General features: G+C 36.8%; 3 protein-coding genes across 8 annotated transcripts in view; 1 reads left to right on the top strand and 2 right to left on the bottom strand.

The window, feature by feature from the left end:
• The window catches only part of wscd2 (WSC domain containing 2), a 53,168-nt gene extending 35,336 nt beyond the window's left edge, over positions 1-17,832 (top strand). For all 6 annotated transcript variants that reach the window (XM_016556519.1, XM_016556520.1, XM_016556522.1 and 3 more), the window contains 7 exons: positions 367-481; positions 7,253-7,437; positions 9,610-9,731; positions 9,814-9,988; positions 14,195-14,359; positions 14,458-14,658; positions 16,959-17,832. In XM_016556519.1, the coding sequence (XP_016412005.1) occupies positions 367-481; positions 7,253-7,437; positions 9,610-9,731; positions 9,814-9,988; positions 14,195-14,359; positions 14,458-14,658; positions 16,959-17,311 (1,316 nt within the window). In that variant the 3' untranslated portion in view covers positions 17,312-17,832. The remainder of the gene's footprint in view (positions 1-366; positions 482-7,252; positions 7,438-9,609; positions 9,732-9,813; positions 9,989-14,194; positions 14,360-14,457; positions 14,659-16,958) is intronic.
• A 3,213-nt stretch (positions 17,833-21,045) lies between these two features.
• LOC107743348 (chemokine-like receptor 1) lies at positions 21,046-23,584 on the bottom strand. The gene has a single exon (XM_016556529.1). The coding sequence runs from the start codon at positions 22,253-22,255 to the stop codon at positions 21,179-21,181; it is 1,077 nt and encodes a 358-aa protein (XP_016412015.1). The 5' UTR covers positions 22,256-23,584; the 3' UTR covers positions 21,046-21,178.
• An 842-nt stretch (positions 23,585-24,426) lies between these two features.
• LOC107743349 (chemokine-like receptor 1) lies at positions 24,427-26,414 on the bottom strand. Its single transcript, XM_016556530.1, has 3 exons — positions 26,364-26,414; positions 25,117-25,987; positions 24,427-24,790 (listed from the first exon to the last, which is right to left on the bottom strand). Exons 2-3 carry the CDS (start codon positions 25,966-25,968, stop codon positions 24,593-24,595), a joined length of 1,050 nt encoding a protein of 349 aa, XP_016412016.1. The 5' UTR covers positions 25,969-25,987; positions 26,364-26,414; the 3' UTR covers positions 24,427-24,592.
• Positions 26,415-26,892: the final 478 nt, after the last annotated feature.

Consider the following 26,892-nt stretch of genomic DNA (forward strand, 5'->3'; position numbering starts at 1 on the left):
TATATATATATATATATATATAATTACAGACTAAAGTATTATAAAAAACAATATTTATAATATTTAAGTCTGTATTTTTAATTAATCCAGTGTTATTATTATATATTATTATTGTGTTATTATATATTTTTATTGTTATATATTAATTCTCTCATCCAGAGCAAAATCCTATAGATCTGGTTGTGAGTTTACAGCTTGGCCACTAGATGGTGCTGTGTTTCAACATTTAAAAATGTGCTTTACAACCTTGAATGTTACTCACCAGGGTATAATTGTTACAAGATAACAAATCAGTACTTTAAAGTCTTTTTCTCAAATTGTTGTTACTGGAATTAGCAGATGTTTTTAACACCTTTCTCTTTTTAGCAAAGCACATCGGCTGTTATATTGATGACACACAGAAACGGGCTCTTAGAGGGGTTTCCTTTTTGGACTACAAAAAAATGACTGTCTTCCGTTGCCAGGACAACTGCGCTGAAAGGTACGTCAGTTGAAACTTTTGATCAATGTACAAGAACACACACGTTTGTATCACGATAAGGACTTCCTTTGGACTTGTATTGTTTATTATGCTCTGCTAATGATGTTTTCTGTGCCTAACCACAAACCACAAGTTTAATAAAAGTTCTTTATGGTGATTAGCAGATAACTGTTCCCCACAAATCAAAAGTTTTACTATCCTTTTAAGATGACATTTCCTGACTTCCACTTCCAAACAAACGCTCATGTTATCATACAAATTCAGTCATCATAAACATGCAATTGCTCTCACCCTGGAGATATAACCCGTAACTGACAAACATGAGTAATTTAACACACTTTACGCTAATCTAATTCCCTTGACCCTTAATTTACTAAGAGGGGAGGGTTATCAGATATGCTCTAAATCATGCTTTTTACAGTTATTTTACAGTTTAATATGTGACATTGCCCTACCCCGCTCATATCATATAGTATTCATTTTATTTGTGCTTGTCTTAAAGAAGGTCTCAAATTTGAGCTTAAAAATCCTGCAGAAACTCTGTGTGACGAGTGGTGCAGGTGTCGCTCATTATCAATTACTCCATCAGCCTCGCTCCGTTCCCACGGCTCTCGGCCCCGCCCCTCTCGTCACACTCTGGTTTACTTTAATGATCATTTTATTCTGCTTTTTACATCCTTGTTGCATCACCACTCGTTGTTATTTTTATGAAAACTAAGTTTTCCACAGTTAAAAAAAAAGACATGCAGGTTTAGGACAACATTAGGGTGGGAAAAGGAATTCTTTTATATTTGGGTGAACTATTGATGTTGCTTTTCTCTTTCATTCCTGTTAGCATTCTGGTTTACTTCCTCTTTATTCAGTTCCTCATTAGGGTTGTGTCAGTGAGGACCGGTGTTGCCGCTTAACACCGTTATCACCGTCAACACCGTCTATCGCGGCAAGCCTATTCCTCATCCCTACTTGCTTCCTGTCGATTTTTAACATCAATCTGTGTTTGGGAAAAGCCACAGAAAGAGAGAGGGAGGAAAAGAGGTTGTGGGATTCTGGCGTCAGGACTGCTTTAAAGGGAGTAGTGTGTGTTACAGATATAGCGATTTGAGAGAGAGTGTCAAAATAAACAGCACATCTGTTTGTTCTCAGCATTGTGCTCCCACTCGCAACTTTCAAGAATCCTGCCACCCATATTGAGGAGATTAGGAGCAGACGCAGCCTGCATAGGGATGAGCCAGAAACTGAAGGACATCCTATTACTGTCCTCCTTTGATAAAAAATCATGCATGTAAAATTGACCTCATGCATCATGTTTCAAAGGACAGCTCTATTTTATAAACAAGTTCTCTGAAGCATTGAAACCATGGTGTCAGCTTGAGGCAGTTCTCACATTTTTTTTTTTTTTAAGAGGGGTGTTGAGGACTGGAGTGCACAGTAACTCTATACAGTCCAGTCAGATGTTTTAGATTTAACAGCAAAACCTCAAACAAAGGCACAGTGCAATTCACATTTGCGCATAACAAAATGCACTGATATATTTTACGCTGTTTTGTGAAACCGTGATATGTATGTTAAAAGGGCCTGGCAAAACCTTTCTTTCAAGAGTGCTTTGAAACAAAACTTTTCACCTAGTGCATCAGCTGAATCGAAACTGATTTCTAACCAAAACCGTGTAACTTGCATCCAGCTCTGAATTTGAGGAAAGGAACACTGCTGGTCAAGTGTCAGAACGTTAACCACATGCTTTCTGTTCTTTACAAGATCGTTATCTACATGCACACCCATGCGCACCACATAAGCCCTTAGTATAAAAGAAACTGTAGTACACTTGGTACACTCGAACAGCCGGTCATTAAAGGCAGAGTAAGTGATTTTTCAAAAACACTTTAGAAAACTGATTCGGGCCGAATCGCAAAACAAACTTGTAGCCAATCAGCAATACGGGGCGTGTCTACTCGTGATGTGGAGGAGAGTAAGTGACTTTCTCAAGAGCACAAATGTGGCAGCTCAAGAAACATCCCTTGTTGAATCTACAACTTTTCAGTTACCACCCCAGAAGCTTAACTACTAGGCTACATCATGAACCAGTGAAAATATATGCAGAAATGCATATGTGTGTGTTTAAATAATTATTTTTGTGAAAACAATGCCTATACTAATTTATACCTGGGGCCCGTTCTTTGTACGTCGCTAACTCAGTTAGCTGGATTTGATTGTTGACGATTTGGCATGATCTTGGATTGGTCGGTTCTTCGAAGCTCATCCCGGAGTTGCTGTCATAGCAACAGGTCCGTAAGCTTAAACCTGCTCGGGAGCAGCTTATTTCATGTAAACAGGATTAGATCGCATCTTTTTAAGCAGAATTGACACTTAAAATCTGTCCCAGCCACTGCTACTTTATTAGAGGAGTACCCTACTAATCCAGGTACAATAATTTACAATAACAATAATTTAAAAATACAAAAAATATTATAATGTTGTGTAGTCATCATCTATAACACACAGCCAGGTTTACTCGTTGAAAACTGTATTAGTGATGAAATAATTACTTTATAATTGTATTGGAGTCTTATACACATGCTATAAAGTTAATCTGAATCGTGCATTAATTTGAGTGGTGACAGATATTATGGGAGTGGCTTGATGGAGCGCAGGAGATGCAGATAACATGATCTTGACCCTTAAGAAACTTTAATTAATGCGGTCACGTAACAAATCTGTTCAAATATAAAATTAAATGAATTGCTAATTGCTACATTGAAATAAAAATGTAAAGCCTGTACAAATATTAGAAATCGTGAATATAAATAATTGGGAATCATGTAAAAAATTAAAATAAAATAAAAACAGTGCACATTTCATTTATCTGTTATAACATTTATGTAGTTTTGTTCGCTTGGCTGTTTCCTTATAAAAGTCCAGAAATTTGTCAAGTTTCGTCATGTGTTTTTTTAATTATATGATGTCATTACGTTGCTGTCTTGCCGCCAGCCAATCGCTGCATTGCTGATCGTGGTTTTGAGTATCGATACATAGCCCCTTTTAAACCAACCCATGAACGCGCAATTATCTCAGATAACTCAATTCAATCACATGTGCATTCGAAGAACCGAATTAACCAGATCCTGATTAGCGCGATGATATCACCTTGGATGTGACATTTCATCTCGGATGTAATAAGCGACGTACGAAGAACGGGCCCCAGACCCATTGTTTTTTATGCTTATTTGTTCATTTTTATTGTTTAACCCTCTATGGAACTAATTGTGAATTCACAGCTTATAATTGACTTTATATTTTACAGATATTTAGGAGTAAAATCCTTTTCCACTCACGAAAAAATCACTGCCCTCAACTTTGATTTTGGGTGCGTCGATCAATCAGTAACATCACTTTCAGACAAAAGATCCGCACTCGCTGTATCTTCTTAACAACTTGTAATTTATTTTTATTTTGCAACAAAGCAATGGACATTCAGACGTTTGGGCAACAAGCCTTCCTCAGTGAAGTGAGGATCTTTTGTCTGAAAGTAAAATCATTTTCCAAAATTAGTTTTCTACATATGACATTTGACCTTTTTTTTAGGGTTCTGTCATTTATAATTGTCTTTAGGCACTTTCGCACACGTAGTTCTAGGAATTCAGTTCTAGAAACTAGCCAGAATGGTGGTTCCTAGAGAACCAAGTTCTCCCTCGGGCTGCATTCGCACCAACAGTAGGAACTCTGAAGCAGTCGACATCGACGTCTTTACAAATATCAACAACCGGTGAATGGAGAATGCCTTGATCAGAGCTGTTTTTGTTGAGTGTCGTGGGTTTTGTGGTAACAGATAATGGAATATAAATGCACAAGTTACACAATTAAAAGAGCATGAAAATCTGACTATGACAACATGCAGCGTTAAATGCCGTTGTCACTGTTTTCCATGTTCGTGGAGTAAATATTTTTTCATGGCTTTTTAAAAATGCAGAGTAGCCTGTGCTTTGTATGCATTTGGCCAATCAATGTATGCTTACGTCACTGGTAGCTCCTGTAGAACTGATTTAGACCCTACTCTGAAGTAAGAGCTAAATTAGTTCCACCAAAATGGAGTTTACGTTTTTAGTTCCTGCAGTCAGAACACACCAAAAAGGGGTACTTCCGCTAATATTTCTAGGAACTATGAAAAAGTTTGGCAAATTGTCAAAACTTTACAGACAATCATATGCTGAAAAGAAGCGAAAAGGTCTTACTGTTTCAAAAAACATAAAAAAAATCCTTATGAACATTCAGTTTCTTATTGTGCTGCTATATTTGATTTGGAATTCACGTGTAAAAAAGTCTAAAACCTGACAAATTCAGATGCAATTTCACTGCCTGGAAACCAAGTCTTAGTGTTTTAAAAGCATTAAAACATCTTTAACGTTGTGTTTTATCTTTGAATTTCAAATCAATTATCGTAGCACAAGTGAAAGACAACAAGTCTCTTCTTGTTCAGTGTACCCCACACAACCCACACGTAAGTAGATGTTGACTTGTGCAATCATTGGAGCAACCCTGCCTGCCAGAATAGTAATGCCAGTAGAAATTGGCATTTTTCCTGACTTCTGGTTGTTGTATGGATCACATCTTTCAAACTGGCATACGATAATGCACCCAAATGCCTGAATTCCACAACAAATGCCCTCACCCTCATTGCCTCTATCCTTCTTGATCCTCAAAAACTCAATTTAAAAGGTCCGCTGTAAAATCAGCATGCAGCACCCAATGTTTTTGCGCGGATATTGGAACACGAGTAAAGTACAAAGCCTAGTTTACATAATGAATAACAGTTTATAGGCTTGGGCCGATAGACGATGCCATCGTCCATCACCGATGGCTGACAGAAATCACGATGTTGAGTCAATAATTAATTAATAATTAATCGCACTATATCGCCCAGTGCAATGCATGATTTTAATTTACATGCAGTTATAAATATATATTTTCTGATTAGGTAATATTAACATAATGAAGTTGTTCGCCATCACAATCCACATTACATTCAAAACAGTTAAATGACCACAATTTAAACAGTAAAGATTTTATTGTGCAAAAAATGCCAAACTAATTATAGGCTACTGTATATGTTTTACACGAACTAAACGAAGCATGCAAAAACATCAACAAAATTCTAAATAATTTAAATTTAATTAGATTAAATAGGCTAGAACATGTCGGATTGTGGGTGTTGTATAATAAATATATTACAATAAATTTCCATCCGTTCCATCTCGCGCACAGCCGCGTCCCCACAGCTTTCAAAGTATACTTGGATGAGCGCAGATGGACGAACTCGACAGACTTCTATCGCCTAGACTTCTATCTCAACAGTCACCTGTTGTATGCGGACCGTCCATGCGCTCACAAAAATTGGACAGTTCTAAAGACCAAGCCCCCACCCCAATGTCATCGTCCATCGCAATGTTTCACTGTAGACATAGTGCGATGCCAATTTGTTAGACATCGCCCAACCCTAATAGTTTAGCAAACAAATGTTGCAAGGCACAGTGAAAACATTTGGATTCTTGTCGAATGAGAGAGGCTCGTGAGCCCAATGCCCTTTCAGTTTCACTTTAAATAAATTAATTTTAGCTTGCCGTTTGTATGTTGTTTATAATTAGTGCTGTCAAACGATTAATCACGATTAATCGCATCCGAAATAAAAGTTTTTGTTTACATAATATATGTATGTGTGCTGTGTATATTTATTATGTGCATATAAATACACACACATGCATGTATATATTTCAGAAAATATGTTATTTATATATTAAATATATTCATTTATGATATAAATTATATGAATGTAAATATAGGCATGTAAATACATGTAAATATTTAAAAAATATATACTGTATGTGTGTGTATTTATACATACATAATAAATATACACAGAACACACACATATATTATGCAAACAAAAACTTTTATTTTGGATGCGATTAGTCGCAAATCGCGATTAATTGTTTGACAGCACTATTTATAATGAATGCTGCTATAGCCTAATTTGTCTTTTATTTTATAGTTTAGTATCTAATTTTATAGCTACTTATTTTTCATTCTTGTTTGTAAAGGTTTTGTTATATTTACTATATTTACTGGTATTTAATATACATATAAATTAATGTAATTGTTTGCAATTACAAGTTTAACGGGTGTTTTTGGAGTATGAATTTCTCTTTCGTGAGATTACTTCCTTTTTTTGGCAGGGTTACCTTTCTCTTCTGTATTTTGTAAACTCTAGGCTTCTAAACCAGGGGCGTTTTGGGGGCGTGATATTCAAATGACGATTGTTTTCAGTCACCACATTTATTAATGTACAATCATTCGTACGATGGAATTGGAGGCATATGAAAGTTTCATGAATCACACGTGAAGTCGTAAGTTGATTTGTACGCTCAGATCTGTGCTCATTTCATTTTAGAACTGATTAATTGTTGGCCTCATTGATTTGAGCTTATGCACCTCAGTTTTGAGTGAATATTCCAAGAATTATCCACCTGTTCTGGTTTGTATATGTCCAGAAACACTATTTTGTGTTACTCTTTCTGTTTGTGCTTTTTTGAATTTACTTTTGCATATTTTGTGCATACTCTTCTAGAGAAGAATCAGCATTGAGTACAGGATAACGAACAGGGCTTCAAATCGCATTTCTTCATAGCTCGGCATGTCGGAACACTAACTGACAGTCCACTGCCCTGACATTGCAATGAATTGAATGAATAATGATGTTTTCTCTCTGTCCTTTGTTATTAGGGGTTATCTCTATGCGGGTCTGGAGTTTGGAGCTGAGTGCTACTGTGGCCATAAGATCCAGGCACCCAACGTGTCAGAGAGTGAATGTAATATGGAGTGTAAAGGGGAGAAGAGTAACCTCTGTGGAGGACCTAATCGACTGTCCATATACAGACTGGAGCTGAGCCAGGAGTCGGCCCGCAGATGTGAGCACCCTGACACACACATACACTTACACACAGACATCTGCAAGCTCATGCTCGCATATATCTGGACGGGTGCACATATGTGACTCTTCACTGATAAAAGCGGAAAGGAACTCATGACTTTCATAGATAAGGCTTTCTTACAGGAAATTGGGTAAGACTTTACGCAAGATTTCGTTTGTTAATATTAACTACTTTGGTTGACATGAACTAACAATAAACAAAGCTTCTACAGCATTTATTAATCTTAACGTTAATTTCAACACTTATCCATTTTAAATTTTAAAAGTTTACATTTGGTTAATGCACTGTGAACTAACATGAACAAAAAATGATCAGTTGTGTTTTCAATATAATTAACAAAGGTTAAGAAATGCTGTAAAATAAAGCAATAAGCCCCAAGAAGCCGTGGTTTACAATGAATTTATAACAGCTAAGGGGTGTTGTTAGGCACGACGCGAAGCGGCAAACCCCTAAAACCCCTTTAGCTGTTATAAATTCACTGTAAACCACGGCTTCACGGGGCTTATTGCTTTTATAAAACGGTTATTCCATATATGTAGCAAGGCTTCACAAAATAAAACAAAGCAAATAAAATGTAATGGTATTAATAAAAACATTATTCTTCCACCAAACAATGTAGTTCCTCAGAAACGGTTGTGGTTGCAACAAAGTGGTTGCCGAGCAACACACAAACGTAAACAAAGGTGTATGTTTGTAGAGTAATTTACAACAGCTTCGAACGTGGCCCAGCCAATCAGAATCAAGGACCGTAACTATCCGTTTCATAAATATATTTTCCTAATGTTAACAAATGAGCCCTTAATGTTTATTGTTAACAAAAATTGGCTGTCTTGTTTGTCTTTAAGCTGTTTTGATAATCAAAGCATGATTGCAAGAGCGTAGCACAGGGCTCACCACTGAGCTCTCGGGGAAGTGATTATCATGAATGATTTCTGCTCTTTGTTTTCTAGTGATCGTGGAAAAATTCAATCGCATTGTTTCAGGGTTCCCACGTGTCCTGGAAAATTGTTATTTAAAAAAATATATAATTGTCTTTTCCTGTATCCAAGAACGAACAGTTCACCACTGGCCCGAAACGATCAATATTAGTAGTAGAAAAAGTACCATAAACATGGCATAAATCGCAACTGGCCAGTTTTTTCTCCAAACATGTGATCAACAGTCACCTCTTTTGTTTTATTTCAGGCAATCTCTGTTCCAGACATTTAAACAAACTGTATTACAACCATTTTCCAAAATGTCATTTGTGTGGAAATATTACAAAGTCTATGAACGGGCCGTTAACAAAAGCAAGAGATGCTGAAGAAACAATGAACAAAATAATTTGTTGTAATTTATAATTAAGAGCTCATTTTAAAGAACTGATTTTATAGTTAAGTCATGGCCATCCTTGTCTTTTATTCCCACCATAATTAAATAAAAAATGTCCTTGAAGTCTTGGGAAATGATCTCTGGAAAAGAGTGGGAGCCCTGAATGATTGCTTTTCCTATCTCATTCATTTGTGTTTATTTACTGTAGCTTTGAAAACTTCTGCCAGTATTGTTCTTCTGCCAGATCCTTTTCACAACATCCGTTTTTCGAATAAACTATGAATAAAATAAAATTTATATCCATCTCCAGATCGTTATGGCACGTCCTTCACCCTTTTCCTTATGCCTCATGTTTCCTTTATTGATCAAAAAATAGCACAGGCAGAAACTCATATCCATTTCCAGATCACCATATTGATCAAAAAATAGCACAGGCAGAAACTTGTGACATTCCACCCCGTGTGTCCTGATTAAGCACTTTTCTCACGTGACAGGATATCTGTTTGCGTATGAGAGGTTATGTGATAAGCACAGCAAGTGAATACAATAGTTGTGCAGGAACAACTTAGCCTTTGATGAAACCATTCTTAAATGAATTGATAAAAGACTATTTCCACTTGTACAAATAGTGATAGATTTACACTTAGTGCAAATAGATACTATTTGAACGTCAGTGTATTGCTTTTTTAATGAGTCAGTCAAAAACATTTACAAGACAGTAGCTGGTGAGGTTTTGAAACGCAATCAATACTCACATTTTCTTCAAAAAATGGTATATATGTAGTTGTTTTTGTTGGTTTTACATTTTTAAAAATTCATATTTATTTTGCTTTTCAGATGGGAGTGCCATCTTCAAGGGCTGTTTCAAGAGGCCAGACAACGTGACCCTAGCGCTTCCTGCTAGTGCCGTTATTAAAAACATGTCAGTGGACAAGTGTGTTGACATGTGCACAGAGAAAGTGAGTACATCTGGTCTCTCTCATACTACAGTACTGTGTTTATAGTCTGTCCTATATAATCTTTTTCCTTTGTCTGCTATAGGAATTCTCTCTGGCAGCCTTGGCTGGTGAAAAATGTCACTGTGGATTTCCTACTCCACTCTTCACCCTGCATGAGCGTGAGGATGAGGAACTGTGTCTCCAGCACTGTGCAGGAGAAGACTTTGAGAGCTGTGGAAACAATGACTTCTTTGTAGTGTACCAGACCCAAGTGCAAGGTAGCATTCATTTGTTTGGACCAAAACAATGTGCTCAGCTGAGCACACAGACAGCCCACATGCACAATATTTCCCCTGTTTTAGGACAAGAACAAACATGCCAGGCCACTATAGAAGCACAAGCCCGGTTCAGTCTTCACGGTGTTTCAAATGTGTGATGAGCTCTAACTGAGCTTTTGTGGCTGCATATCACTTACCGAGGTCGACCCTTACATTTGCTAAGTTCACACTTCCTCTACACTTCCTCCGAGTTTGCCGTCAAAGTAAGAAAACAGTGTGACTTCTTTATTCCACTTTGCTGTGGTTTCAGCAGTGGTCAAAGGCGATGGCTTCACCTGTAAATTTGGCACTAAATCAATAGCATATATCATGCATTTCAGATATCTGCAGATGATTTCAATAAATGCATGCTTGTGACACTTAAATGGCGCAACTGTTCTGCTGTGCAAGCAGAGCCTTTTTCCGAAACACGCACATACATGCACTCGGCCACAAAACCACATAGAGTCACTTTGTTGACTTTGAGGCTGGGGGAATTGCCCGTTTTTAAGTACTGGTTAGTTCGCACCACAGTTTTTAAATATGCTGCACAAGTGTGTGTGAAGGGGAGGGGATGACACATCAAAGAGTTAAAAGCATCAAAGCTTCCCTCAAATATACGCTAGCTATTAAATAAAACAATAAAAATCTAGAATCTGTGATTTCTTGATTCTCGTTAACCTTTATTTTATTCACAAAGAAAAGGTTTCCAATGTTTTCACTGGCCAACTTAAATGTATTTTGTAAATATAAAGAGATTTTATATCATTTTTCGGATTTTGATGGCTGCAACATGCTCCAAAAAAGTTGGGACGGAGGCATGTTTTAACACTCTGTCACATCATCTGTCCTTTTAATTACAGTGTTAAATTGTATGAGAATTGAGGATACTAATTGTTCAAGTTTTGCATGCAAAATTTTTGTCCAGTCTTGCTTGATACAAGACTTCAGCTGCTCATCAGTCTTTATTGTCGGATTCTCCTCCATACATTTTCAATAGGAGACAGATCCGCTGGCCAGTCAGTCACATCCACATGTGTCTATGAAACCACGCTGTTGTAACACATGCAGAATGAGACCTGGCATTGTCTTGATCTAATAATCATGGGCTTCCCATGATAGACCGCATCTTGATGGCAGTATACGTCTCACTACAGCTCTGTATTAGGGGCTTTTGCACCGCATCGTTTCAGGAACTAGCTAGCATGGTGGTTCATAGAGAACCAATTTCCCCCTTGGGCCATTTACGTGGTTGCATTCGCACCGGCGGCAGGAACTCTGAAGCAGCCGACAGCGTCTTCTTTGTTCGTGAATATGTTTACATGGCTTTTAAAAAATACTGGGTAGGCTGTGCTTCGATTGGCCAATCAGCGTACATTTACGTCACTGGTAGCTCCTATAGAACTGTTTTAGACCCTACTCTGAAGTAGGAGCTAATTTTGTTTGTCCAAACGGAGTTCCTAGAACTAAATATGTTCTTAGTTCCTGTTGTGCGAACACGCCAAAAAGCAGGTACTTCCGCCAATAATTCTAGGAACTATGAAAAGGTTCCTCCGGGTCGAAAGCCCCATATGCCTTCATGTCAATGGTACTTTCGCACAGATTCCAGTCACCCATGCTGTTTGCTCTGCTTAACCCCCATAGCATGACAGACCTTTGCTTTTGCATCTGTCGCTGGTGAAAGTCTGGATGATCCCTTTGGTCTTTGGGACTGAGAACTTGATGTCCGTTTTTCCCAAGAACAAGCTGAAACGTGGACTCATCTGACCACAGCACACTGTCTTTCTGACTATCTGAGATGAGCTCTGGCCCAGAGAACCCGTCAGCATCACTGCATAGTATTGATGTAAGGTTTTTCTTTGTGTAACAGATTCAAGTTGCATTTCTCAATGCAGCGGAAGACTGTGGTAAATGACTTTTTTGACATTTTGGAAAAAATGTTTTCTGAAGTACTCCTGAGCACGTGGCTATATTTGACACCCACGGCATGATGGTTTGTTTTGCAATGCCATCTGAGGGCTCAAAAGTCTGTTTCAAAACAGTTGAACTTTTATTTTGCCTGTATTATTTTGTGTGTACAAATATTTTCTTTGTACTTTTGTCAATTAAAGAAAAGTTAAGGGGAATTAAATAAACTCACAGATTCTTGATTTGACTGCATTTTACATTTTTACATTTTTGGAATTGGGGTTGTACATTACACATGGTTTTGTTAGCTCACCTTTCATTACATAAATTCACACATCCTGTGAAAGCTCTGATTTAATGCACAAATAAATGCACAGCCGTTTGCACTTGCACTCTGCATGGAAAATATATAATATTTCGTGCACTGTTGCATCTTAAATAACTTTTGTACTGTAGTTTATTTAGTGGCATTTATAAAAGCTGTTTGATTGCTTACATCAAGACCGGTTACACTCATGGTGTGGATGAATTGCCTGTCGGAGACAGAAGATAATTTGTAGTTTACAGTTTCAGGACCTTTTAAATAAATGTTTTCGGGTTAAGCATTTGGAGCCTGATCATTTCCAAAAAAGACAACATTTTAACATAGAATTCTGTCATTTAATTCGACTGACGTTATCTGTGTAAAGTTATGACCACTAAGGCACAAGGACAACAAAGATAAGGTTATTCTCAGCTTTACACAGATAAGGTTAGCAAATTTATCGCACTGCAACTATGTTAAACCTCAAGCATTCTTTGGGACAAATGTGGGCAAAATCATTGTTTTTTTTTAACAAGTAGTTTCCTTAATCTGAGCGTACAAGACTTGACTACTTTTCCTGTTTGCCACCTGAACACACACACAAAAAAAACTGGACTCGATTCAACAAAGTTAAGTGGTTGAAAAAAAATTTCATCATTTGTCATTCGTGGACAAAAGTGGGCACCCATAGGAAATGAATGGGAAATACTATTCAGTGCATTTTTAATTTGTCCAATAAAAATCAATAAATCCAACAAAATGCAGATATACATACATATAAATGAAGGGGTGAGCCTATACAACATTCTCAATGTGCAAACACTCACACTCACACACACTCTCACACGCACACACACACACACACAAAGCATTGAATGAGCCTATAATATTTATAGCCTATATTTTTCTTTTGTTTGTCACACCAAAAACAAAGAGTTGAATGAGCAAGTAACTGAGCATTTTTCTTGAATGTGTCAATCATCCACTGCACACACACACACACACACACTCACTCACTTCAAAGTCAGATCAAAGTCCTACTGCAAAATTAGTTGATGCTTCCAAACAAAACATGTCTGAAACATGCTACTTGTTAGGTGTATTGTTTATTCTTACTAGTTTGGTAGCATTTTACGTTTTTGAGTTATTGAAATGTGATGTGTTTTTTTTTGTTAGAAAGAAACTAATGATTACTCTGTCTCCTTTGTCTTTTCCTTATAGCATGGTCAGATTTGTCTGTAAGCAAATTTTGCCATCTTTGGATAGTCTCACCCAACACAAATATATATTTTTTTTTACAATAAAAAAAATTCTACAATTTTAACGTGATAAAATCTAAAACTTAACAGGTTAAGTTTATTACAACAATGGTTTATAGATTTAAGCCTATATGCAGCCACTGAGTACTACAGCCAAATAGTGGCTATTGATATTTTTGAAATTTTTATATTTTTATGCCATCATATGTCACCAAAGTCATTTTTAGCTTTTGGCTTACTGGGATTTGTTAATAATTTTTTTTACTGTAGTAAAAGAAATATTAAATATAACAAAAATAAGCATATTTTACATAAAATATGGTACTTTTAGATGTAAATAACTTTAAAAAACAAAAAAATAATAATAAATGGATCGTTTTTATTTTATCGAAGATAGTGATATGACATTTATTTAAAAAAATTGTGATCACACCCAATTCCTCTTGTTTATCACACCGCTCAAACCTGATTGAGACATTTTACCTGTTTTTTTTACAGAATGCAAAGGTTCTGTGATTTCAAGACTATTATTTTTGCATTTTTTTGTCCACGTATGTTACCTTTGAGGTCATAAATATATGTGCTAATATACTTGCTTGTCAAGCAATTTCATGGAGACTTTGAGACTTTTTAAGGGTTTTTTTCACCTCAATATCTTACATCTGCCCTGATATGTGTTCACTTTTATCTCTACAGATAATCGTTGTATGGACCGGCGCTTTTTACCCACTCGTTCCAAACACCTAGTGGCACTAGCTAGTTTCCCAGGCGCAGGGAATACGTGGGCCCGTCACCTTATTGAGCTGGCCACAGGTTACTACACCGGGAGCTACTACTTTGATGGCTCACTGTACAACAAAGGTTAACTTAACCTTTTTGTTCTCTTTTTGAGAAGGCCATCCTTTTGACTCTTGCTAGCTGATGGTCTTCCTTTCTCTTTGATCTCTTTGCGTGTGCAGGTTTCAAAGGGGAGAGAGATCACTGGCGCAGTGGTAGAACCATATGTATCAAGACCCATGAGAGCGGCAAGAAGGAGATCGAGGTCTTTGATGCCAGCATTCTTATGATCCGGAACCCTTATAAAGCCCTCATGGCAGAATTTAACCGCAAGTATGGTGGCCATATTGGATTTGCCTCTCAAGCTCATTGGAGGGGGAAAGGTGAGAGATGAAAGCTTGTTCTAAAGCCTAGTGATGTGCGATACAAACAGCAGTACTTGCATGAAGCATATAAAAACCGTGCATGTTAAATGTCTCTGTTAAAGAAATAGTTCACCCAAAAATGAAAGTTTGCTGGAAATGTACTCACCCTCAGGCTATCCAAGATGTAGGTGAGTTTGTTTCTTCATTGGAACAGATGTGGATAAATGTAGCGTTATATCACTTGCTCACCAGTGGATCCTAAGCATTGAATGGGTGCCGTCAGAATGAGAGTCCAAACAGATGATAAAAGCATCACAGTAATCCACACGACTCCAGTCCGTCAATTAACGTCTTGCGAACTGAAAAGCTGTGTGTTTGTAAGAAACAAATCTATCATTAAGGTGTTTTAGATTTAAATCATCGCTTCCGGCCAATATACCAGTCAATCTATGATAATGCAGAATAATGATCAGTGCTGGATAGTAACTGATTAACTGATAATCTAGATTTGTATTTTTATATCCATAATGTACAAGATTATCGTATTTAAATAAATGTGCTAAACGAGTTAGGTCAAAAGTAATCTAAAAGATTACTCTGATTACATTACCTAAAATGTGTGGATTATGTTACTAACTACTATTTTTGTCATGTAATTTGGAATCAGTAACCGACTACCATTTGTGTGAATATTATCGTATTTAAATAAATGTGCTAAACGAGTTAGGTCAAAAGTAATCTAAAAGATTACTCTGATTACATGACCTAAAATGTGTAACATAATGGATTATGTTACTAACTACTATTTTTGTCATGTAATTTGGAATCAGTAACCGACTACCATTTGTGTGAATTACGTGTGGATTATTGTGGTGTTTTTATCAGCTGTTTGAACTGATTCTGACGGCACCCATTCACTGCAGAGGATCCATTGTGGTGAGCAAGTGATGTAATGCTAAATTTCTCCAAATCTGTTCTGATGAAGAAACAAGCTCAACTACATCTCGAATGGCCTGAGGGGTGAGCACATTTTCATTTTTGGGTGAACTGCCTACTGCTGCTAGAATTTACAAAACTTTCCCCATCACAATTTGTCCAGCTTCTCTTCCATATACAGGTGTTATTTGACGCATTTTTTGTCTTCACTGAGCTCATCACAATATTTGCTGGCATTATCTGTATCTTAGGTCAGTTTGGTAGGCTAACAGACCAATGCTTATAATCAGGCTAAATGTTTGAAAGAACTTCTGTTTTGTTTTTGACGTTGTCATTAGTCTTAGGGTTAAACTAAGCTGCTATACTGCGGTCGAGGGTGTGCGCTTTTTCCCTTTTAACTCTGTATGAGAAACTTGCTTAAGACTAATGATGCTTATGTTTAGGTACAGCAATCTATTATTGGGCACCAAATACAGGTTTCTGGTGTTTAAATTTGAATAGTTATAACCATTAAACCAAAACACATTTTACTTGCAGTTAATGTAATTTTACTAAAATATTGTTGCATTTTAAAAAAAAAAGTGTGTGAACTATGGTAGTGGTCAGTTTGTTGTGTAAAGTTGTCCTTACCCCAATGAAGTCCATTTTTAAGCAATTTTTCTCTCTTGTTCTGCTTCTTAACAATATATTTTTCCCACGGAGAAGCAGATACTTGTGACATTTTGGTGTCTTGATTTTCGAAATGAGCATCTTTCTGTTTTTGTTTCATTTTTTAAACAGTTTTATGAAGTTGCCTGTGTGTGTGTTTTTAACACATTTTAACATTTAACACTGTGCAGTATGTTCCTCTGTTATTGTTTCACTGTTCTTGTTGCCGTGCCAACAAGCTTATTAATTCTTTCTGATGCGTCACACTGACCGAAACGCAGAAGCATCTAAAAAAAATCAGCATTTTTTGCTTCTTCCTTTTGTATTCCGTTCTTTTTACATCCTCTATCATCATGATTATGCTAATTTTATTTGGTTTGTGAAAAAAAAGACATCAGCTCTTCATTAGCGATTTATATTGTTTTCATTCTCTCCACTGATGAGACTCAGCATAAAATTGTATTCTATTACTTAAATACAAACAAGTTCATCAATTCAGAGTGTGACTGACTTCTGCTTAATTCGTTTTTTCAGAAAAGTGTTCTGATCGTTGATTAAAAATATACGTAAGCAGTTCCGCTATTGAATCAAGTTGTGTTTGGTGATGTCCGGTACATTTGTGCAGTGCTGTCACATGTCTACAAAGGTTTTCTAATGCACTAAATCTCTGGTGCCATGTTACTGCAAGATGTCATTGTTCAAGAAGATCAACTCTCTCATTCTCTCTCAATCAGAGTGGCCAGAGTTTGTGAAGAACTACGCTCCATGGTGGGCATCCCACACACTAGACTGGCTGAAATATGGGAAGACAGTTCAAGTGGTACACTTTGAGGACTTAAAACGGGACCTTTTTTCTGAGTTAAAAGGCATGGTCATCTTTCTGGGCCTAGAAGTCTCAGTGGACCGCCTGCTGTGTGTGGAAGGACAGAAGGATGGGAACTTCAAACGCTCTGGTCTGAGGAAGCTGGAATACGACCCTTATACGCCAGAGATGCGTGCCACTATTGACGGGCTTATTAAGACCGTGGACACGGCACTCAGAAAGAGAAACCTGTCTGGTGTACCCAAGGAGTACAGACCCAGATGATACTCATCTCTTCATTTATGCTTTATTTTTTTCACAACACACTTTTTTCCCAGCTATACCCATTTTTACCCTAGAATATGAAATTGTTTATCATCATTCTCTTTGATTGCTTTCAGTTTTAAGAATGGTACAGTATTGCAGAAATAAACTGCTGAAAAACTGTTTGCCTTTTCATTAATAGTCTACACTACATAGTAAGACATGGGCTTGTGCAACAATTTGCTTTGAGTTTAATCACCATGGATCCATCTTCCTTAGGCCAATACAAGTGGGTGCTCACTACAAATTCAGTTGAGTCATTACGGGAAATGACTGTTCACACTTCTTATAAATGTGTCTGTTGGCATCAAGACATCCGGGACAGCTATTTAGATAAACCCATGATATGTGTCTTTCATTAAATTGGCTTTTCCTTCGACTACTGGACTACATTATGATCCCTTAAGCACTTCAGTCTCATTGGGAATATCTGGACAGCGATTTCATTTTTAACATCTGAACCCCAGCTTCCTGCACTCTAAAAAATGCTGGGTTGTTTCAGCCCAACCTTGGGTCAAATATGGACTAACCCAGCCGTTGGGTTAAATTTTGACATTACATTTTTAACCCAAAAGTTGGGTTAGTCCATATTTGACCCAAAGTTGGGTTGAAACAACCCAGCATTTTTTAGAGTGTGTGACCACAATTATCTGGAAATTGCTTTCAGATGTTATGATGCTTCTTAAAACTGATATGGACAACAAAATCCTCAATCCTCAAGTTACACCACGTGATTAGATCAATGCATGGGCGACTCGAAAACACGTTGTCTGGTACTTGCCTTCAGTGATTTGCAGGCAAATTGCAGCCTTTATTGAGCTATCGATTTAGATGAAAGCAACCAAGTTCTTCTGTTTTGTGTTTAGAGCACTTCTACGTTGAGATTGTTCCATTGAGTTTAACTTTTGTTTTTCTCACTGAGGTTTTAAGATGTATTTGCAGTGCATGGGTGATCAAAAAAAATGGTTGCTTTTTGTAAGTTGCTTAAAATGACATTGACTGACCCTTTGCCCCTTTTATTATTTGAATCTGTTAAAGGGATACTGTAGTTTTCCCCAAAATGAAAATTCATTCAGTTATGTTTTTGACAGACGTAGTCACAATAAATACATGAGAAGAGTTGTGTATCAATACTTGGATTTACATGAAGATGTGTAAATGATGAGAGAATTTTCATTTTTGGATGAACTATCCCTTTATGCATAAAAACTTTCTACACCAATTTATGTCCCAGGTTAGACTGTGAGAGTAGTTGCACAACGTACTGTGTGAGGTGCACTGAATAACTTCCCCACAAAATCAAATAATTCCTCCCAAAATATCATTAGATGTCAGGCTTTGGATGCAATTATCAACTTGTTCCAGAAATGCTCAGAATTGTTATTTTTGTTTTTGTTTTTTTGTCAGTGTTTTAATTGCAGGAGTTTTTATTCAAAACAGTGAATCAGCTTTATCTAATAATCTTGAAGGGGTGAAAGCAAGTATGAAGCAATGTTCTAAAGAGACAAAAAGCACCTCGAAGGTAAATTTCTGCTTCTCAGCTGGAGACCTAATAAAATAACATTCAATATATGTAAATACACATATATATTTTTGTAATGCTCACAAGGAGAATGACTTTAAAAGACAAAGCAGCACCTATATTTTTGAAAAGGCTTTTAAATTTGAGCATTACACGCTTTTCATTTCAAAAAGGAACTGAAGTGTCTTTCTGAATGTATTTTGTATGGAGTGAATGTAAGGAATTTCTACCAAATGATTATAGAAATCAGAGAGTAATTGCCAGCAATGCAAAGGGAATTAAATGATTGCAACAAGATTTTTATTATAATTGTAAGCTGAGAGAACTGTGTGAATATATGGAAAGGTTTTGCATTTGTTTGGATTGTGCATCAGATGTCCTGATCAATAAATTGTAACGCCCCAAATTCTCAGAGGCCCAGCATTCATTTATGTATGTAGTTGCTTGCTTGCTTATTTATTTATGTATTTACTTAAAGATTTGAATATGATTGTAAGGTTTTTTTAAACATTTATTTCTGTGTGCATTTGGTGAAAATGCTGAAGAAACAAAAAAAAAATCATTTAAGCAGTTTCGTTCTCTCTTTACAGCTGTATTGACACTGCATTTTAAATGCTTGTTGGGTTTGGCACTTTCTAGAATCGTTGAACCCTGGTTTTACAAATCTCTCATCTACTTGTCTGTTGTTTTGTGCTGTTTTCACAGGGAAGGTGTGATACGAGCAGCACTTGAGCAGCCAGTGCTCAGAGTTAAATTAAGCATCTTTGTTGATAAGGTTACTGCGGTCATAATGATGGAGACTAAGGCTCCCCGCCATACATTTAATATGTGGTAGGATTTATTTCCAAACACTAGTCAGTCTGGTTATAAAATGACTCACTGCTGCTGTACACTAAATGGTCAGAGGTGAAGAGCTGCAGACTGTAACTCAATGAATTAAACTGCTTACTCAAAAGCGAATCTAAGCTACCTTTTTGTCTGGTCATTTGTCAAAATGATACAGGAACCACATATGGATGCCAAGGCGACTTGGTTTTAAACTATTGTCTTAAAGGGGTCATAGGATGCCCATTTTCCACAAGTTGATATGATTCTTTAGGGTCTTAATGAAAAGTCTGTAACATAGTTTGGTTAAAATTTCTCAATGGTAGTGTAAAAAACACCTTTTTTACCCTGTCAAAAACAGCTCTTTTCAGAGCATGCAGATTTGTAGCATTTTCCTTTAAATGTTAATGAGCTCTGCTGACCCCGCCCCTCTCTTCCGATCCGCTCTCAGAGAGACTGTTTACTTTAGCTGCATTCATCGTGAAACTTGCTAATTAGCACATTATTAGGAAAGGCGATTTGCAAAGATTCGTTAAAAAAAACGTACACGCACTTCTTCTGTAGGTGAAGCTGGATCACGAATGATTCGCGCGTCACACAGACAGGCATCTGAGATCGGCTCGATTTGAGAAAGGGGGAAAGATTTTAGTAGATTAACAAAAAACCACTGGGTGGATTTTTATCATTTTAGGGTGGGTGTGTACATACACTGCCAACACACCTTTCAGTTGAAACAACTTGTAAAAGTGCATGTAGCATTATTTGACCCCTTTAAATTTTTACATTTTACATTGCGACCATTTGAGTTACAGTCTTCAGCCCTGCATCTAGTTTTACTAAGTGTGGTCTATAAATTGTAGAAAATAAAGCATAAACTACCAAATACATGCAAATATATTTCTGCAATGCATATAAGCAGGAAGTATTGAAAGATAGGAAGTATCACAATGTTTATCATATCAAAAATGAACAATGCTGAAGCGTCTTTCTGAATGTATTGTGTATGGATTTCATTAATAGGCGTATTAAATAATGAAGAGAATTCCCAGCACTTAAGGAAACAGAATGGTTAGAACAAGATTTTTATTATATATTTTTATGCATATGTTAGCAAAACAAAGAGAGAGAGAGAGAGATGTGGAGCATGACAACATTTGTCGATCTTGTCCAAATTATGTTTAATACATACATTCAAACACCCCAAATTCTTTTAACCCACCCCCATGCGTTAATCTGTAACATAAATGGTTAAATAAAAACTGTAAATATTTAATAGCTGTCATAGAATTCTGCAAAATTATTAAACAAAATATAATGACTTGTAAAGTAGCTTATATTGAACATCTATTTAAATTTTTTAACTTCTACTTGTAAATTTCCAAACTCAAACATGCAACAGACAAAACAACTGCACTACTTGTTAATGCCAAGCCGTTTCTATGGGTCATCATTCACTTTAGTGCATGACTCGTGTAAAAATTTCAGACAACAGTGGAATGTCTGTTATCCACAGAATTGGTAATTGAAGTTGCTCTGAAAGCACTTCGGGTCTCCTCATCGATGGCGCTCTCAATCTTGGAAAGAAAGGAATAGCATTTCTTCTTTAAGTCCTTGGCCATGAATGCATAGAGGAACGGGTTTAGAAAGCTGTTTGCACTGGCGAGAGTGGCGGATACTTGTTGGGCTGTGTGAAAGGCAAAGCTGTACTCAATTCGGTCCAACTCTAAAACGGAAACTATTTGAAATGGCAACCAACAGATGAAAAAAGTTGTGATCAGTAATGTCATGATCTTGTAGGGCTTGGTGGATCTGGACATTTGGTTTGCTCTAAGTTTACGGATCAGGATGGAGTAACAGGTGAAGATGGTCAGGAATGGAATCAAAAACCCAAAAGTAAAGCGCATGAACACAACGGTTTTGTGGTGATTCTCATAGTTGCTATAGCATATGTCTATATTCATAATCTCTCTGAATTTGGCAGATGGAATGCTAAGCAAAGAAGACACGAACCAAGCTAACATAACAACTACAGAAGCTTTCTGTACGGTGCGCTGATTCTGGGCCCAGACGGGAAACTTGACGGTGATGCAGCGATCCACACTAATGATGACCAGGATGAAAATGCTGCTGTACATATTGAGGGTCATAACAAAAGCGTTGAACTTGCACATGAAGGGCCCAAAGATCCAGCTGTTCTTCACCATGTAGTCAACGGTGAAAGGGAGAGTAGCGCAGAAAATGAAGTCAGACAGAGCCAGACTCAGGTACCAGGTGGTGTTCACTGACTTCTTCATCTTAAAACCAGTAATCCAGATCACCGCACCATTTCCAATGATGCCAAGAAGGAATATGATCACATTAAAGATCACTGTAATTACACATGCTGCTTCCCTGCAGTAGCCAAGATGTAAGTCCTCATGAAGTTGCTCTTCTTTCGCATGGCTGTCTACAGCTAACTCTTGTAAATCATAATAATAATCTGCAACTGGAGTTGAAGTCATTGTGAATAGGAAGCAGAGTTCTGTAACAAAAACAATATGCAATTTATCCAAATGCATTTAAACTGAAGCCGGGCTGTAACCACCAGAGACATTGGGGGGACTTAGAATAATTGGAAATGGACAATCTGCCCCCCCCCCATATTTGAAATTCTTGCACTGATCTGCTGCACTACATTATGCAGTGCTCTGTTTTTTTAGGATGACAAAAAGGTTTAAAAGTTATGTTTTCCTGGTTTATTTTGTTTTGAAGGGACCATGTACAATTTTAAACTTAAATATTTCCATTTGATGCTATGTACCAGAGTTAACCAATAGTTAACTTTTCACCATTAAAAAACATTCCTCTCAGTAGTAAAATAACAGAACAAGTTCTGCATGATGCATACAATATATCATTTCCAACCAGTCCTTCTCTGACAAGCAGAGCGGTCAAAAAAAAATCAATAAAAAGCACAATGCTAGCAGAATTCTCCCATAGCTTCCCTTATTTTTCCCATAAACTGCTTGTACTTTTCTGATAATCCTTTGACCTTAAATTCCCTTTGATGGGTTACATGCATGCCTGTTTGTATGAAGGAAATTGCCTAATTTGCTACTTAAAAAGCTAGTTTAGTGTTTAAACCACACAGAACACGTGGCATGCTATTCGCATTTGAATTTTAAGTACAACTTTAAGCGAAACTTGTAACACTGATGAGTGCAAAGTATGTTTGTTAAGTGAGGAGGGTGTAATGTCTCGTTTTGTGTTATATCTGGTATCTACCACCTTTTAAAGGTGGTTGCAATCCAAAATTTTGAAAATATTCTATTGCAACATGGAATTGTTAATCGTATGCATCCTAATTCTTTTGCTGCTCTGTCTTTAAAATTTAACCGAAAACATCTTGAATTGGTTCTGATGTCATCTGAAGATAACTTACCTCACAAAGTAAGCTTCACAATGCCGTTTGAAATCAATAGAAATCAACTTCTGCTGCTGGGTTGTTTGCTGATAAATGCAGACTGAGCTACTGGCCAAACATTTTAACGCCTAGTTCCTCTGTAAGATGCAAGCACATTTCTGAGAACTGAGACTGTCGATGGCCACACTTATCAAGTACCCTATTCAAGTTGCTCTGTTTATCTGATAGTTAGCGATGGGTTGGTTTGAGGTTAAAAACCGAGAATGTAGCGCCATGCAGTGAGCAGGTCAACATACACCAAACTGATGCTGAAGTGTGTTCAGAACAAAAAGATGTATTAGTCACAGGGAAGTTCAATAATGTTCAGATCTGTACAAGATCTGTGCATGTGATTATGAAGATTAAAGTATGCTAGCTTACATCAAGAAGCCATTTGCATTATGCATAATAATGGTTTGATATATTACTATAAATAACTAAAAATTAAATTTAAAAATGTATTCAAATTAATTGCATATACTAATTACAAAGCCCAAAATGAAAGTTTTGACAAGTAAAAACTTGTGGCAGACAAGTAAATAATTGAATATAATATATAGCCTATTTAAAAAGTGGCTTTAGAAGTCAAAATAAGTTTTATTTTTATATCATTGAACAAACATGACTTTACAGGTCATTCACACAGGACAGGTTTTCCCCATTCACCTTATTTTTGGTCTGTTTATATATAAAATGTTTCTAGTCAGATGTTTTTGGTTATTGCGTCACACCTCTCTAAACGCATCTTGCGCACCATGTTTCAAGATGCGGTTTTAAACGTACAGTTAAAAGTAGTTTTAACTATTAAAAACATATAACTTTGCTGCACTCAAGCAGTTTTGAATGCAACAATGCATCCAGTGAAACACAATCTATTTGGTGGCATTTAAAGCTTAAATTGCTCAGATCAGAGATGGATAAGTGATTTATTTATAAAAAACAAAACAAAATAAAAAGTATAAAAGTACATATTTTATCAAATATAGATTGATGTAATGCAACATTTACTTTTTGCTTTTTTACATTTCTTTTGCTTTTTGGCCATTTGTAGTCAAGTTTGTGGCCTTTTGGCTCAGATATTTCACACAAAAAAACTGGTGTTGAAAAAATTTTCATCCAGAAGTTGCTAGTAAATTTTACAAATAATTACAAAGAAAAAGCAAGTAACACATTGAATTAAACATGACATTTTAAAGACTGAAATAGTATTTTCTTGTAAAACATAATTCAATAATATTTTTTTTCTATTTACAAGTTTGATTTTTTTTTTCTTTTTTTTTTACAGTGTATAACAGTGTCCTTATTATGGAATTTACAGTTAGGAGGCACACTTCAGTGTGTTATTTTAGTTTAGTTTAAAATGAATTATACTAAATGAATGCATTAAATTGACAGCCCTACTGAAAAAAAATAACTGAAGAAATATTACTTCCTTAAAAATAAAGTTTATTCTTTAGATATGAGTGGAGGCCCTGGCATCCACTGAGCTGGAGCGAGACAGGTAACGGCTGATCGTTCGGCCGTCTTCTCCAATGGCATTCTCAATCTTTGATAAGATGGAGATCCTGAACTTCTTCCTGAAGTCATTGCCCATGAAAACGTACAAAACGGGGTTCAGGAAGCTGTTTGCGGCTGCGACAGCGGTGCCAATTTTCAGTCCGGCACACTTCAGTGTGTTATTTTAGTTTAGTTTAAAATTAATTATACTAAATTAATGCATTAAATTGACAGCCCTACTGAAAAAAAATAACTGAAGAAATATTACTTCCAGTTTATTCTTTAGATATGAGTGGAGGCCCTGGCATCCACTGAGCTGGAGCGAGACAGGTAACGGCTGATCGTTCGGCCGTCTTCTCCAATGGCATTCTCAATCTTTGATAAGATGGAGCTCCTGAACTTCTTCCTGAAGTCATTGCCCATGAAAACGTACAAAACGGGGTTCAGGAAGCTGTTTGCGGCTGCGACAGCGGTGCCAATTTTCAGTCCGAGAATAATGACCTCTTTGTGGAAGGTCTGGTTTAGTTCAATTAGCACAAACGTGTGGTACGGCAGCCAGCACAGGAAGAAGGTCAGAATGAGAGCCGTCATGATCTTAAACGGTTTGTTGGACTTTGCCATCTGGCTGGCTCTCAGTCTGAGGATGATGACGGTATAACAAACAATGATGAGGATGAAAGGGATGACAAATCCAAAAACAAAGCGGCTCACGGCAATGAATTTGTGGCTGTACTGGCTGGATGTGTAGTTGTTAATGCAATGGTTTATACCTAGGTGACTCTGGACATCACGGTATACGATAGACGGGATACTTAAAGCTGCAGAGGCAATCCACGCGAGTGTGATCAATACAGATGCTTTTCCAGTAGTGCGGTGATTCTGTGCCCAAACAGGAAACATGACGGCGACGCAGCGATCCACGCTGATGATGACGAGGAGGAAGATGCTGCTGAACATGTTGAGGAACATGACAAAGGAAGTGAACTTGCACATGAAGAGGCCAAAGATCCAGTCTGATGTGACGCTGTAGGCGATGTTAAAAGGCAAACAGGCGCAGAATATGAAGTCAGATACAGCCAGACTCAGGTACCAGGTAGTATTGACTGACCTCTTCATGCCAAACCCTGCAATCCAGATAACCACACCATTTCCTCCCAGGCCCAGCAGACAGATGATCACGTTGATCACCAGCAACAACAGGCAAAGAACCTCAGTGAAACATGTGGTGGTGTGGACGTGGAAAAAAACTTCTTCAGAAGGGAAATTACCAGAGGAGGTGACATTATCATAATCAATGTAATTATTGTCAAATACAAAATCTGCTGAATCCATTGTAAATTCTGTTGAGTCCTTGCAAGCAGACAACAAAAAGAAAGTTTGTTAATGATAAATATCAGTAATACCACAATCACTGTTCCTAGATTATTATTGCTTAGCAGTATGTAATTTCAACCCAAGGGTTCAAAGTAATTTCTTGAAGATTCAGTTTTGAAAAAAGTTCTGTTTTAAAACTTAAATATAGGCTAAGTTAGATTAGCTACAATAGATTTGGTTCTGTTAATCAATAAAGAGAAAATAAGTAAAAAGCTTGTCATACGTAAATATCGAATATTTATAATATCTAAAAATGAATGTAAACATCTCTGCAGACAAAAAAGGCAAACACATTTCCGTGTGGTTTGGAGTACATTTTCATAATTCTTGTAAATAACAAGACAGTCTCTCACCTCAGCCTAATAGCAGTGTCTCCAGCATTACTGCACCAGCTTCCATTTGTCATCTGACAATTGTGTCACTTGTGCGTTTATAATGCATCCTATCCTTCTCTTGAGCAATATTGTACATGACTGCACATGCTGTACTTCCACAAAATACTTTTTTGTTTTCCTCATCAACAAGATCCCCTACTTTCACTTCTTCAAAACTCTTTTAGTTTTGGAAAAATAGATTCCAGAAGCAAACTCTAAGCTTTGGCCCTCTACATGATCTGATATTCTTTTATGTCAATAAAATAATTAAGTGATCATTTTAAATCATTCCTCACTTTGAAGTGTTCAAGAAGTTTCTCCTCTTTTTTTCAAACCAAACATGTTTATTTGTAGTTTTAATAGGTGAATATTTTGTAGGGTTTCATGTACTCAACATCACTTCTTTTATAAAAAACTACAGATTAAAGCTTTTAGAAAAACTTGACTTTTTTAGGTGGCTGGTTGGCTGGGTTGTTATAGGTTAGGGTGACCATACGTGCCATTTTCC

Source organism: Sinocyclocheilus rhinocerous, unplaced genomic scaffold (genome assembly GCF_001515625.1).
Source record: "Sinocyclocheilus rhinocerous isolate Xijiao unplaced genomic scaffold, SAMN03320098_v1.1 scaffold2844, whole genome shotgun sequence".
Taxonomy (NCBI): Eukaryota; Metazoa; Chordata; class Actinopteri; order Cypriniformes; family Cyprinidae; genus Sinocyclocheilus; species Sinocyclocheilus rhinocerous.